Genomic DNA, 14,254 nt, shown 5'->3' on the forward strand with positions numbered 1-14,254 from the left:
TTAGGGTTCGTAACTCATTAAGTAGGAAGGGTCTTACAACAAGAATGCTGCTAATAGAGGAAGTAGCCAATTAGCAAAGTCACTAAATGGTCCGCTGCCTTGACATCAACTCACAGTTGCTCTTGTTTCGCAAGTAGCTGCTTAATATTTCTGACTCCGCTTCTCGTTCTGCTTCGTCTTGATAGCCTGCGACTTTCTCTACTGTTACCTAACATCTTTGTATTGTAATATGACCTCTAGAATGTACAGTTAATGGGATATCACTTAACATTTTAGTGTAGTAAACAACTACAGCTGTATCATTAGTCACTTCCGAGCGCAAAGTCTACGCGAACAGTGCACATTTTGTTGGAACTCCGAGGTTTAGCCTGGGCGTGACTCAACTCGGATAGAAATGACGGTGGTTTTGCTTCTGGTTGCTCTTACGCTAGTGGCAGCGAGCGCTCGGTTGCCCAACTTCGTTGTTTTGTTTGCGGACGACATGGGTTTCGGTTAGACAAACGTTTATCGTCGCATTCGCCTTACCTACTCACTGCGGGCATAATTGTCTCTCTGTCTACTATCTTGCAGGCGACCCTTCAGTCTACGGACATCCTACAATAAGGACACCGAATATAGACCAGCTGGCCATGGAGGGAATCCGCTTTACTCAATGGTGAGATGACCTGTTCAATCTCAATTATTTAACTAAGACTTTGTCTTCGTTAATTTTCACTACAATTGCATTAGAAATTCAGCGGAGGTCTGTGGCATACACAACTGCAAATGCTGTAGAGAAAGTCACACGTACAGTAATTAATTCGCGTGTAATTCGAGCAGTCTAGTGAGTCTAGAGGCCCAGGTAGCTGCATGTAGCCAAGTCTGCAGCCACGGCAGCCGTATCTATTTGCATATCAACGAAGACATCTGAACTACTCTTCCGTTCACTCATGGATTAATTTTTAAAGTTGAAATAGCCGCCAATTTACTAGTAATACAGTATAGTTTAACCCAAGCTGCGCATGCGCTAGGGTCACAGTAGTGACTCTAGACCACGGAACGGATAGGCTTGAGTGTCCAGCCGGTCATCTTCCTGGGGATGATGACCGGCTAGACACCTGAGCCTGCGAAATGGACACCGGACAATTGGAATGCAACGCATGCACTCATTATTGCTGGTGTTAGCGTGCCAGTGGATGCGTCCTTGCTAGTACCTATGTTGGCAATCCCGCTTTGATCATTGGAGAACGTCAGAGGAATGTGAAGCTAACCAAACGCATTGCAAGACGGATTTAGGATTCAGCCCTTGTTGTCTGATCATGATATAGTATAGCAGACCTGCCAACCTAGCAGTTTCAAAATGCGTGAGTTTGCAAGAAAAAATGCGGGAGTTTAATTTTTTAGACACGCCTACAATAGCATTTAATATCAATAATATATATCGTAATAAGTATTAAATAATATATCTAAATAATATCTAATCATCAAAATTTAAGTATTTGCATGCCCTGTTGGAGTAGAAGCCATTAATTAATTTAATTATAGTACAACAAATGTATAACCGATTGATTAATGTGCCTTATTAGCGACACACAGTATCAACACCAATTACTAAACATAATAGTTAATTAATCAAACACAGAACTTGTACTGTACGTACTACTGCCTGATATAAAAATCTAAGAACGAAGTACATGCACATTCTCGTGGCTAGTTGGGATGTTCTGGATTCTATTTTCTTGTGGCCTTTTTTGATCACTTTTCCAGCAATACATATGGTAATCAGGTAGCCAGCCCCTCCCCCTTTTCCACTTCTGACCGACTCCTCCTTCTATGTCGGTATTTTGACCAAAGTATGTTATGAAAGAGCTGGATGAAGAGAAGGGATGGCACATAGAAATTGATATTGGGATATCAAGTATGTGCGTACGCATGCATGTACTAAAACTGTAAGGTACAGTACAGTTACACTGACCAGGCACGCCCATCATTCTGGTCACACCCACCAGCGGTCAGTATGCGGGAGATTTGATGCCAAATGCGGGTAGGCGGGAGAAGGGTCTCAGTCTCCCGCTCAATGCGGGAGAGTTGGCAGCTCTGGTATAGTGGCACCCCGAGACGAGTTACTGTTGCCCCCATTCGTCTACAGTTGTAGGTTTCATCGAGTAACACTACAAATATTTGCAATAATGCTACATGTTTGTCTAGGTACTCTGCTTTCCATGTTTGTTCTCCTTCTCGGGCAGCCATGTTGACTGGTCGTTTACCTATTCGATCTGGATGCGCCGGCAGTGGTCCGGACGGGGGCGTCTTTCCAAATAATGCCGTTGGCGGTTTACCAACGAATGAAACAACAATTCCTGAACTTCTTAAATCAAAAGAATACAAATCAGCAGCAGTAGGAAAGGTTAGTTGAAAGTGCTAATAGACATAGCAATATCAATCTAAGAAATGTTGCATGTTTGTGTTGTTTGCAGTGGCATCTTGGTCAAAGAAAGGAGCATCTGCCAACAAACAATGTAAGTAGCTATTATCATCGTTTGTGTGAATTAGTATACTACAATGTATGACGGTACTTTGTATTAATCAAATGAATATATATATAAATTAAATGATTAATATTAATGAATATGTTGGTTACAGTGCTTGAGTTTTTGTGTATATCATCATATACTAGGAGAGTTTTATTAATTTTTGTGTAGTCAACGACTGCTAAATGATGATCTCATTGACAATGATTATATTTTCAACACAAACAGCCGTTTCTTGATTACATTCCAGTTAGCTGCATATTTATGTTTCTCAATGACAAAATGGGTTTGTAACTGCTAATTAAATCATTGATTCAGTGTTTTAGTTTCCAAATTAAAGGCAAATTGTCCGTCTGTACGTACTCAATGATCAAGCCCAACTAAACCAAATTGTGTGAATATTTTACAAAGCCACTAATTAGCAAGGGCACATTTCAGTACAAATTTTTCTAAATTTGATGAATCAGAAAGGTTTAGGAAACTAGTTATTTTTGCCAGTCATTCGGCAATTTTTAGAAAGCAAATAAGTCATCGTTCAAACAAAAACATTAATTAATAAGTGATAGCAACTATACGGCTCTGAATGTGACATTAGCCTCGGTATTCCAGACTTCTTTCTGCACGTGGTGGAGGGAGAGTAGCAGCAGGTGTACATGGACACATGATACCCTTTAGAATTAGACAGCGTTGCTGTCAGTGTCTTCGTCTCCTTACACTTTCAATAGCTAGTCTTTTATATATACCAATGCAACTTAATTAATAGTTAATTAATTAATTTTAGCAAAAGCTCTAATGATGCAATACTCCACATAACTACCGCATTTCTTCAAATAGAACGCCGTCCTTGAATAAATACCGTCCTCGTTTAATGTAACTTTCGTAGTTCTTCTATTGCTCGAAGTTTGAAGGAAAATTGTGTGATTCCTGAGGCATACGTGAGGCAAACGTTTCTCTAGACTGTGTGAATGCGCACCAGCATTGGTTTAGGTGTTGTTCACAACTTCTTATGAAAGATGTCAAATATAAAGCGTGCACACGTACATCACCCCCCAAGCACAGACAGAGAGCCTATAAGTAATTAACAAATATTAATTAAAACACCGCAGTTGTAACTCTATAGTTATAATAAACTTCGTGGCATTTAATCAAAGAAACGGTGTACGCATTAATTAACTAAGAAATCTGCTAGCGTGGCCCAAAGCCTGAAAACACACAATTGTTTATTTTGGATTTATTGAATTTCGGAAAATACCTTAAGTCGCTAATGTTGTACATGCACACATACGTACATACATACGTACATACATACATACATACATACATATATAAATGCGTATACGTACCGTATTTCTTCGAATAGTGGCCGCAGCCTCTATTATTGAGTCTCTACTTCACACCGTGACACATTGGTACTTGGACGTCACATTTCTTCTTTTAGCGTAAGTAGACACTTTCAAAGGTGCCAACCGGGGCAGTTGTAGATGTAATTGCCACAACTATCATATTATCTACGATAAATACTTTGATAAACGAGTGCTCTAGGATTAGATCGACGTGGAAGCATCAAAAGCATGTGATATGACCGTGGTCAACTTCGCTGTTATTGCAGCCTTAATTCGAGGGCGGCCTGTATTTCTAATATTTCTGTTCAGTTGCGGCCTATATTTGAGGGCGGCCTCTATTCGAAGAAATACGGTACATACATACATACATACATACATACATACGTACATGCATACATTTTTTGTTTGTTTGTACATACGTACATACAAGAGCCCTTAAGGCCCAGGTTCGATACTGCAAGTACAATCTAAACTCAGTTACTATATGTCATCATATTCTTCATCTTTGCTGCCTGGGAGTGCTGGTGCTGCTGCTGCCGCCGCTTCTGCCGCCGCCACCGCTGCTGCTGCTGCCGCCGCTTCTGCCGCCGCCGCTGCTGCTGCTGCTGCTGCTGCTGCTGCTGCTGCTGCTGCTGCAGTCACTCCATCATGTCACCAGGTACGTCCCACTCGCTGCACTTCACACTTGCTGGACAGGACTCACACTCCGGAGAGTGAGGCAATTGTATGTTAGTTCCTTACCAAGGGAATTTATGTATGTGGCCCTCCCGCACTCAAACTCTGACCCAAAGGTCCCAGATGTTGCCAATCTCCAACTGCACACTCTAACCAATTGAGCCACATACATACATACATACATACATACAAATATAGTGTACACTTCTGCGTCCAATGTGCGTGTCATACAGATACAGTACCCTATTCATTTACAGTTTAATATAACCTTATCTAGTATCATAATCACGTAACTTTACGGTGACGTCAGAAGTCCACTTTTATGGCATTTTAACCCTCCCCCCGCTGGTAAAGCAACCTACAGTCCTGATATGCGCAGTTGGCGTGGCAAGCCGCGGAGTCGCTGTACCCTAGCGCCTCCCCTCCTTTTGTAGTACTAGGCGTTAGCAATGTATGCTATGAACTAGTGTAAGAAGACAGATATATGAACACTAACAACTATAGAGTGCGTACACAAAACATTTACTTATGTAATTTTTAGGGATTTGACGAGTACTTTGGAGTTCCCTACTCAGACGGTATTAGCTTCTATATTTCTAACTCTATCGCTGATATTGCTTGCATAGCAACGTTTGATATCGATATTCTAGACATGGGAGCTTCAGCTTGGACGAGCGAAAAAGGCATTCCTCTCCCACTCGTTAAAGACGAAACGGTCATGGAGCAACCGGCAAACTTGGGCACACTGACTCAACGCTACGCCGACTATTGTCGCGACTTCATCGAACGCAACAAGAACAACAATTTTTTTCTGTACATGGCTTTCAATCACGTTCACACGCCCAACTTCGTGTCGAAGGAGTTCTGCAACACGAGCATTCGAGGACGATACGGCGACGCCGCCGCAGAAATGGACGACGCGATAGGACAAATAATGAAGTCGTTGAAAGACAACGAAGTAGACAACAATACAATTGTCTTCTTTACAAGGTATATATACACTCAGTCATATCTCTAGACCTCTTTGAAATACCGTGTGTTGATGGTCACGTGACAGCGACAATGGACCGTGGCTTATTCGAGAGTTGGAGGGGGGCAGTGCTGGCTTGCTTTACGAAGGCAAGACGACGACTTGGGAAGGTGGCGTTCGAGAGCCTGGCATTGTCAGATTTCCCCCACTCATCAAAGCCGGTCGAATCAGTCACGAAGTAGTCACCACCTACGACATCTTTTCCACTGTCCTTACGGTATCGACTAGACAAAATGATTTATGTTTTTACGTATGCTAAATGATTTATTTAGTTGGCAGATGTGAGAGAACCGACGGACAGAATAATTGACGGTCGTGATATGTCACCCATATTATTTGATGTCACCGGGAAAACAAGTCACAAGTGTCTCTTTATCTACAAGGGAACTCCAAACGAAAGTATTTGTACTACAGTACTACCACAGATAGTTGATTTTAATTATACTTGTTTATTAATTGTATATAAATTAGTAATTAATTTTAATTTAATTATTTGTTTATTAATTGTATATTAACTATTAATTAATTTAATTTAATTATTTGTTTATTATATATTAATTATTAATTTAATTTAATTATGTTTGTTTATTAATTGTATATAAATTAGTAATTAATTTTAATTTAATTATTTTGTTTATTAATTGTATATTAATTATTAATTAATTTAATTTAATTATTTGTTTATTAATTATATGTTAATTGTTAATTAATTTATTTTAATTATTTTAATTATTAATTAGTCAAATTACATTAATAGTATTAATTATTTTATTATTAGTATACTATTTGTGTTTGGTATAGAATTGACTGGTTTATGGGCTATACGTTGTGGACCATACAAAGCTCACTACGTCACTAACACTCATCTTAACCACACAGCAGTCATACACAATCCAGCACTGTTGTACCATCTCGAGTACGATCCGGGAGAGAATTTTCCAATCGATTCGAAATCGTCAGAATATGAAGAGGCCATGTTAGTCATCGAAGCGGCAAAGAAGGAGCATGAGGCGACGTTGAAGCCCGTACCGAATCAGATGGCAATGGGAGGAAACGATGAATACAAGTGAGGAGATGACTATTTGTATTGTAGTTGGTGTGTGTGTGTGTGTGTGTGTGTGTGTGTGTGTGTGTGTGCGTGTGTGTGTGTGTGTGTGTGTGTGTGTACATATGTGTGTTCATGTGTTGTGAATTAACAGGTTATGTTGCGACAAAGACAGTCAGAAGAAGTATTCTCAGTATCCTCCTTGCACTTGCAATCCAGAAAACTTTCATGCCTGGAAGTGTGGCAACCCTGTCTAGTTAGTAAAGTTTTTATCACGTGACTACTGTGTGTGCACATGTGTTTGTTTGTGAGATTTTGGTGTGTGCATGGTTCTACAGGTTGTCTATGCATGTTTAGTTTTGAGTTGATGTGTTGCAAGATTTGTGGAAATATACTCAGCATTTTGTTGGATGCTATTGCAAGTATTGGCACTTAGGTACGTGAGCAGAACCTTTCCAAGGTCTATGGCGTCTAGCACGTGATCAAGCACGTGAGTATACGGGCGTGCGAAGAGTATGGTGGCCGAGAAGTACGCACTGATATCAACGATTGGGCGAACACGCTGAGTCACATGATCACTCACATGATCTGAGTGTAAAAAAAAGATTGACATGAACGAACAGTCAACATCTAAAGCGCGTATAATTGTAACTAAACACACACTTCTCGAAGATTTTACCAAGCATTCTCTTCTTCTTGGTGTAACATCCGTTCCAAGCTACGGGTTACATTGTAAAGTAAATCACTACAGACTAGGTACAGACCGCGGTATTACTTGACACCCTTTACTAACGTACGCTACCCTTTCCCAAGCGTTGCATCTCCCCTTTCTCAAAGCACCAACACAACACAACAGTTCAAAACACCGTTACGAAACATGGTCTTTTCGCCAGGCCGGAGGGCGTACTTCTCGTCCACATCTCGTAGTCGTCAGGAGCACTTGAACCTGGTGTTGTCTCGCTCTAACCCAGGGGTTGGCTAAACCTTCACTTCCGGCAACGGCATTTTCTGGCAATCCTTCTTTATCTTGAAACGTGGTATCGGCATCCTCTGGCCAACTGTCCCATTGACGTTTATTAGCAGAATGACGACGGAATTTCAACTGATGACGATACCTTCTGATTACCAATCCGGGATCCTCCTTGTAGAAACACCTGGTATGACCTTCCATTCATTTGCCTCTTGACCTGTCCTGGAGTTCGCCATTGTTTCTGGTCTGCATTCCATACAAGAACATAATCTCCTGGAAGTAGCTGTGGGAGTGTACGAACGCCTCGATGTCGGTTGTAAGTTGATGTTTGATCTATTTTGCTTTGAATGTCTCGAGACACGACACCATCTCTGGATAGAGTCTCAAGCTGAAGATGGCCTGGAGCAGACGGTAGCGTGTTGCGCAATCGGCACAGCAATCGAGGTGGCGAGATCCCTGTGCTGCTATGAGGTGTCGTTTGATACGCCAGTAAGGCCAGGTGTGGATCGTCCCGAGTTACCGCAGTTTTCTTCAGAATGTCTTTAACCGTTTGTACCGTGCGTTCCGCTGGCCCATTCCCTTGGGGGTACCGTGGAGACGATGTAGTGTGCTTAGATCCGTAACGACGTGAGAACTGGCGGAATTGTTCATTGGCAAACTGCGGTCCGTTATCGATGACAACTTTCCGCGATATTCCATTTCTGGAGAATATCCCTTTTAGACTTTCAATAACGGTTGCAACTATTAAACTGAATAAATGTTGCAGTTCCGGAAATCGCGAGTAGTAGTCGACCACGATCAAGTAATTGCAATAATTATTCTGAATTGAAAACAAGTCTATTGCGATTCGCTCCCATGGGTGACCGGGTAATGTTGACGATTGGAGAGGTTCCTTGCGCTGCTGGTTTTGGTACTGGGCGCATGAAACTGCTTGTTCTAGTTGATCCCCGGCCACCAGACAACTTCACGAGCTCGCGTTTCAGTTTTGACGATGCCCAAGTGACCTTCATGCGCGAGGTTGATAACGTGGCGGTGCAAGGATTTTGGAATCACTATTTGAGAACCTCGTAAGATTAAATCATTCACCTGAGATAGGAGGTGTCGACTGTCCCAAATGGTGTTATAAGCTCTGGTAGCTGTCCTTTGTACGAAGACCATTCCGATTGCACAATGAGCAAAAGAGCTGAGAGCTGAGGATCGTGCCTTGTCTCTTCCTTAATACGCTGCATCATTTCGTCTGAAACAGGCCATGATATTTTGACTCCAAACTCGTACTCCTCAACAGTATCGTTTGGAACCTCGACTTCCACTGGGCTACGGGATAAGGTAACTACGACGACATGTTGTTTCCCCGGCACATATACTACATTGTAGTAATACTGCATCATTCGAAGGCGCAGACGTTGCAAACGGGGCGAGCACTGATCCAAGCTCTGACTATTGATAATTGACAACAAAGGTTTATGATCAGTTTCTACCTGAAAAGGTGTGTCACAACCAAAGGTAACATCGAAATCTCTCACGAGACCATGCCATAGTAAGCGCTTCCTCGATTTGTGAGTACCGTTGTTCGGTGGTGGTTAGCAATTGAGAAACGTAGTAAATGGGCGCTCTACGGCCATCTTCCTGAACTTGGAGAAGTACCCCTCCAATAACCCTCGACGATGCGTCTGCTAATACAATTGTAGGAGTCTCTTGAGAATAAAACGATAAAACTGGAGTATATGTGGCCATCTTCTGAAGTCGCTGGAAAGACTCCTCTTCGACAGATGTCCAACACCAAGCGACGTCCTGTTTCAGTAGGTTCCTCAGAGGCTACCTATGAGTACCCCAGTAAAAACTTGGTCAAGTACGTCACCATCCCCAGGAATCTACGGAGTTCTTTCTTGTCGCATGGAGGCGTCATGTCTGTGACGGCACAAAGTTTGTTGTCATCCTCCTTAACCCGTCTGCTGTCATTACATGACCACAGAACTTGACTTGCTGTTTGAGAAAAACGCATTTCGAGAGATTAAACGTGACTCCTTGATCTTTACATCGATTCAATACTTTCTTCAGTCGAGTATCGTGTTCTTCTTTCGTCGAACCCCAGACGAGGATGTCATCCATATAACACTCTGCACCGCTTGCCCAGCCAAAATGTGCTGCATAGCACGGTGGAATACCTCAGGGCCTGAAGTGATGCCGAATGGCAAACGTTTAAAGCAGTAACGACCGAAGGGAGAAATAGAGGTGGTCAATGACGAGCAGTCCTTGGACAAAGGGATTTGGTAAAATTCGGATGCCGCATCTAATGTAGTGAAATACTTAGCGCCGTGAAGAGACGCAAACAGCTGGTCTGCTGTAGGCAGCTGAAATTGCTCTCTTTGAACTGATTGGTTCCGTCGTGTCAAATCCACACAGATTCTGAAGCTGCCATTCTTCTTGGGCACAGGTACCATGGGACTCATCCATGCTGTGGGTTCTGTAACTTCTTCAATAACTCCATACTCGACCATCCACTGCAGCTCTGCTTTAACTTTGTCAAGAAGAGGATACGATATCCCACGAGGAGCAGTCGCTGCATATGGTGTAGAGTCTTTCTTCACCTGAATAGTGTAAGGATAGCCCTCCATATGACCAATGCCTGTAAAGATATCAATGTAATCTAGTGTCACTGAGTTTTCGGCTGCTTTGGAAACATCACAATTTTCGGGCGCTTCAGTTGTGCATAGGCGCTTAATCAGACCTACATCCTGACACGATTTCAATCCCAGTAGTGGCTAAGCCGCCAACGGTAATACAAAAAATCGAAGGTACTGTACCTGGCACCACCTTTCTCAGGAGCCACCTGACAAATGCATTGTCCATCAACTGGTAGGGTGCTTGACGATCCGTAAGTTAACAATTTAGTTTGTGTCTTTTCCAGTGCTGGCCATTGACTGAGTCTTCTGTATGTCTCTCTTGGTAAGATGTTTGCCTGTGCTCCAGTATCTAGTCTATACTGAACTGATGTTCATGAGACGGTGTCCAACCCGCATCATTGTCCACAGCACACAGAAAGAAAGTGGAAGATTTTATGGAATCATGGCTGCTAGTGACATTCTTGATTTCTAAATTTGGTTGTTGTAACATCTCAGTTGGAGTATTTGCGAAGGTGTCTACACGCGCACACACACACACACACACACACACACACACACACACACACACACACACACACACACACACACACACACACACACTAGCTGGTTAACTCAACTCAATCCATCCTCACACATTTCCTTCTGTTACATCAGTCATTCCTTTCCAAACCAAAGGTAGTTCTAGATCAAATAAAAAATGCCAACATTTGATCAACCAGTTGTCTTTGACATTTTTACTAACAAGAATAAATTTTAAGTTTGCCGTAAATCATGTAGACAGACAAAAACAAAGAACCTTACTGATACGCCTTCATTTTACGTTACTGTGCAAGTATATCAGTCAGACGCACGCTACCATTATACGGGAGAATGGATCCAAACTGTGTCACTGTAGCCAAAAGAAAATCTGAAGGTGAATAATATCATTCCTGCTATAAACTGTGCAAACACCTTAGACCTATGAAAACTATTATATTTTTACTATCTATCCAGACTGTACTTACATTAATTAGTTAGTTAATTAAAAATAATTCTATCAGCCATTCGGTTCTAGTACCCGGTCGGGTCACATTGACTCTTCCATTCATTCTTGCCTGCAAACACAACTTTTCCTTTGAGAAGAACCAGCATATGTACATGTAGTTCATGTGCAATCTCCTGTTGCATCGGCTGCACATCATACTTCTGCTACTGTAAGGCTCCTATTTGTTGCACATCTGTTTCTCATTATCCACCCACTTCCGCGAATGACAGGCCGCACTGATTTCACCATTACCTCCATTCTTCATGTAATGAGCAAGTGCAATACAACCAGAGCAAAATGGTGCTAACATAAGCATGCAGATGCTTTGTATAGACATGGACAATTCGTGCAGTTGCATTTTTAGATATGACATGAAATCTTTGCCCAATCGTCTGATCAATTTGACTACTTTATAACTCACGATATCGGTCGATATATAAAGAAATATTCTGCATTCAATTGCTAGTTTATAGATCTACCATACGCATGCAGACACTTTGTATAAACATGGGTAATTCATGCAGAAAATGATAGTCAAATGTAGTTTACATGTTAGTTGAATATCTTGCCCGATATAGTGCGTTATAAAGTGGTCAAATTAATCAGACGATTGGGCAAACGTTTCATGTTATATATAAAGAAAATATTCTGCATTCAATTGCTAGTTTAGGGAACTACCCGATGCGTGCTGATGCTTTGTATAGACATGGGCAATTTGTGCAGAAAAAATGAAATCAATTACTACATTTTAGATGTGTATGCAAACAAGGTGACGCAAGACTCACATGCATGCAATTGTCCAACACACCGTTGCCAGAAGCCGTGCAAGTCATTACAGAACTCTCGACGTTCATTGGCCGCCATTTGAGTGGCAGCAGCTTGCTGATTGGCTGACATGGATCACTTCTGAACTCGGTTCGATCAGAAGTTGATCCAGACCGTCTCATTTCTTTGGGACACGGTCTGGAACTTCGAGGCTAGGTATGTATACATTAAAAAATTAAAAATCAGGTAATGGGTTTGTGATTACTACTATGTTTACTACTACACTACTACTACACTCACATGTAAATCACTACTACAGTACACTCGCGTAAAATTCAGACTGCTCTCACGTGTACATCCGGGACAATGGACACGTAATTATCCCGGATGTACACGCGACACCATCCTGTTTGTAAATTGTTTGTGATCGGTGTTCATCCGGACAGAGGCGTCGCTCAATAGGGGCCTGGGTGGGCCATGGCCCCCCCAATATTAGTAGGCCAGTTTAGTTGAATGACTAGCACTCTCGAACGCGGGGCACGATAAGAAGCCTTGCTCTTCCAGCGTGGCGATAATCCTAGCGCTGGCCCCCCCCCCAATTTTGGACGTCCAGCGACGCCTCTGATCCGGACACCGCTTTTGTGTTTGCTGGATCACCGAGATGCACAAGCTAATGCACTAGAGTGATATCAGAGCGTTTGCGTGCAGCTTTGTCGCTTCCACCTTTCGCTAAAACAAAAAACTCTAAAGCAAAGCGAAAATGCGACATTTATTGACAGATCATTACCAAGAAAAAAAGAACGCTTGGTAAAATCTTCCAAAAACGTGTGTTTAAGTTTAATTACACGCGCGTTAGATGTTGACTGTTCGTTCATATCAATCTTTTTTACACTCATGTGAGTGATCATGTGAGCATCGGTATTTTGGCACCATGGACTCTGTAGCGTGCGTTAGCGACTAGCTAGCGCGTTACGTACATATTCCCGCAAAGTTTGTACAGCCGAGAGAAGCCACTTTCGTGCGGGGGAGACGAGACGGACGGCTGCCCACGCAACGTCATGGATAATCCCACCTATGAAGTAAATCAACATTAGACCGAACATTGCAGTAGATCGCGTCTGCTTTTTAGCTAGAGTTATATACAGACATTTCAAGTAGTAGAAATAGGCTATTGATTGATGAATACTAGGTTTACGTATGAGATATGGTTTAAAAATATTTATAACTACTAAACAACAGCCATGCACTGCCAGTGCAGCGAGTTTGAAACATACCAATCATTGCCTCCAGAGCTACAACTGTTACTCTTACTTATTCCAGATGACATCAGTATTAAAGTTAGTAGTTATAATAGCAGAGACAATGTTGCAGACATTCACAGTTGACTTGTTTTATATTGGAGGTTGGAGGTGATGTGCTGGGTTGGGATTTATTGTAATTAGAGTAAGAATGTTGTAAGTAGCTGTTGTAAAATATATAAAAATTATATGTATATATTTAAATTTATAAGTCTTTTCAATTTACAAAACAACACCACGCGCGCACGTGAGTAATAGTCACTATTCCTAGCACAAAGCAAGCTGTAGTGCCCTTCTCAATGTTTCGTCATAGTTCGAGTAGTGTTGGTGTAGGTTGCACCAGTAAACACAAGTACAAACACTCACAAAAACATTTGAATTTATCTGGCTTTGTTCTGTAGAATGATAGCAATAAGAAAGAATGGACCATAAAATCACAGTCAGATGAAAGCACCATTTACACTGTAAAACAAGTGGCTTCTGCCTGTGAAACAAACTGCTCTGCTCCATGTTGTTGTGCACAAGAATGTAGATCCCTTTGCAGGCATCGGTACGTTTGCAGTTGTTATGGATACAGAACTGGCCACCTATGCAAGCATGTACACAAACTTCATGTATTACTCAAGCGGCAAAGACAAGCCATAACACAAGCAGAACCACCAAAAGGGAATGCAGAAAAGGAAAATGACTTGTGTTCATCTGAACTGATGGTTGCTATTCCAGAGAAGTCTTCAGACAACAAAAGCAAGTCTATTCAATTCCTACATTTTATATGTTTTCTAGAATGCTCTAATATTTAATTTACTCAAATTAGTAGGTTGATTTAAATGTAATGACTGCTTGCTTTAATAATATATCACAGTCATTTACATACATAGGAACATTACAATAGTATTATATACAGTATCTGTTTAAAATTTAGCCAACAATTTAAAAACAGGCAGGTTCCAAAGTTTTCCACAGTAATAGA

At 41.6% G+C, this 14,254-nt stretch overlaps 2 protein-coding genes across 3 annotated transcripts; one reads left to right on the plus strand and one right to left on the minus strand.

Moving 5' to 3' along the window:
• The first annotated feature begins 372 nt into the window (after positions 1 to 372).
• On the plus strand, positions 373 to 7,014 carry LOC134179859 (steryl-sulfatase-like). 2 transcript variants are annotated; one of them, XM_062646861.1, is made up of 10 exons: positions 373 to 491; positions 571 to 655; positions 2,188 to 2,386; positions 2,457 to 2,498; positions 5,070 to 5,106; positions 5,179 to 5,518; positions 5,586 to 5,775; positions 5,831 to 5,957; positions 6,360 to 6,624; positions 6,758 to 7,014. In XM_062646861.1, exons 1-10 carry the CDS (start codon positions 395 to 397, stop codon positions 6,858 to 6,860), a joined length of 1,485 nt encoding a protein of 494 aa, XP_062502845.1. In that variant the 5' UTR covers positions 373 to 394; the 3' UTR covers positions 6,861 to 7,014. The 2 variants fall into 2 exon arrangements, with proteins under 2 accessions (XP_062502845.1, XP_062502846.1); XM_062646862.1 differs by lacking the exons at positions 373 to 491; positions 571 to 655 and adding an exon at positions 2,036 to 2,130.
• A 665-nt stretch (positions 7,015 to 7,679) lies between these two features.
• LOC134179290 (uncharacterized protein K02A2.6-like) lies at positions 7,680 to 9,307 on the minus strand. The gene is made up of 3 exons (XM_062646154.1): positions 9,107 to 9,307; positions 8,660 to 9,051; positions 7,680 to 8,295 (listed from the first exon to the last, which is right to left on the minus strand). Exons 1-3 carry the CDS (start codon positions 9,305 to 9,307, stop codon positions 7,680 to 7,682), a joined length of 1,209 nt encoding a protein of 402 aa, XP_062502138.1.
• Positions 9,308 to 14,254: the final 4,947 nt, after the last annotated feature.

Source organism: Corticium candelabrum, chromosome 5, assembly GCF_963422355.1.
Source record: "Corticium candelabrum chromosome 5, ooCorCand1.1, whole genome shotgun sequence".
Taxonomy (NCBI): domain Eukaryota; kingdom Metazoa; phylum Porifera; class Homoscleromorpha; order Homosclerophorida; family Plakinidae; genus Corticium; species Corticium candelabrum.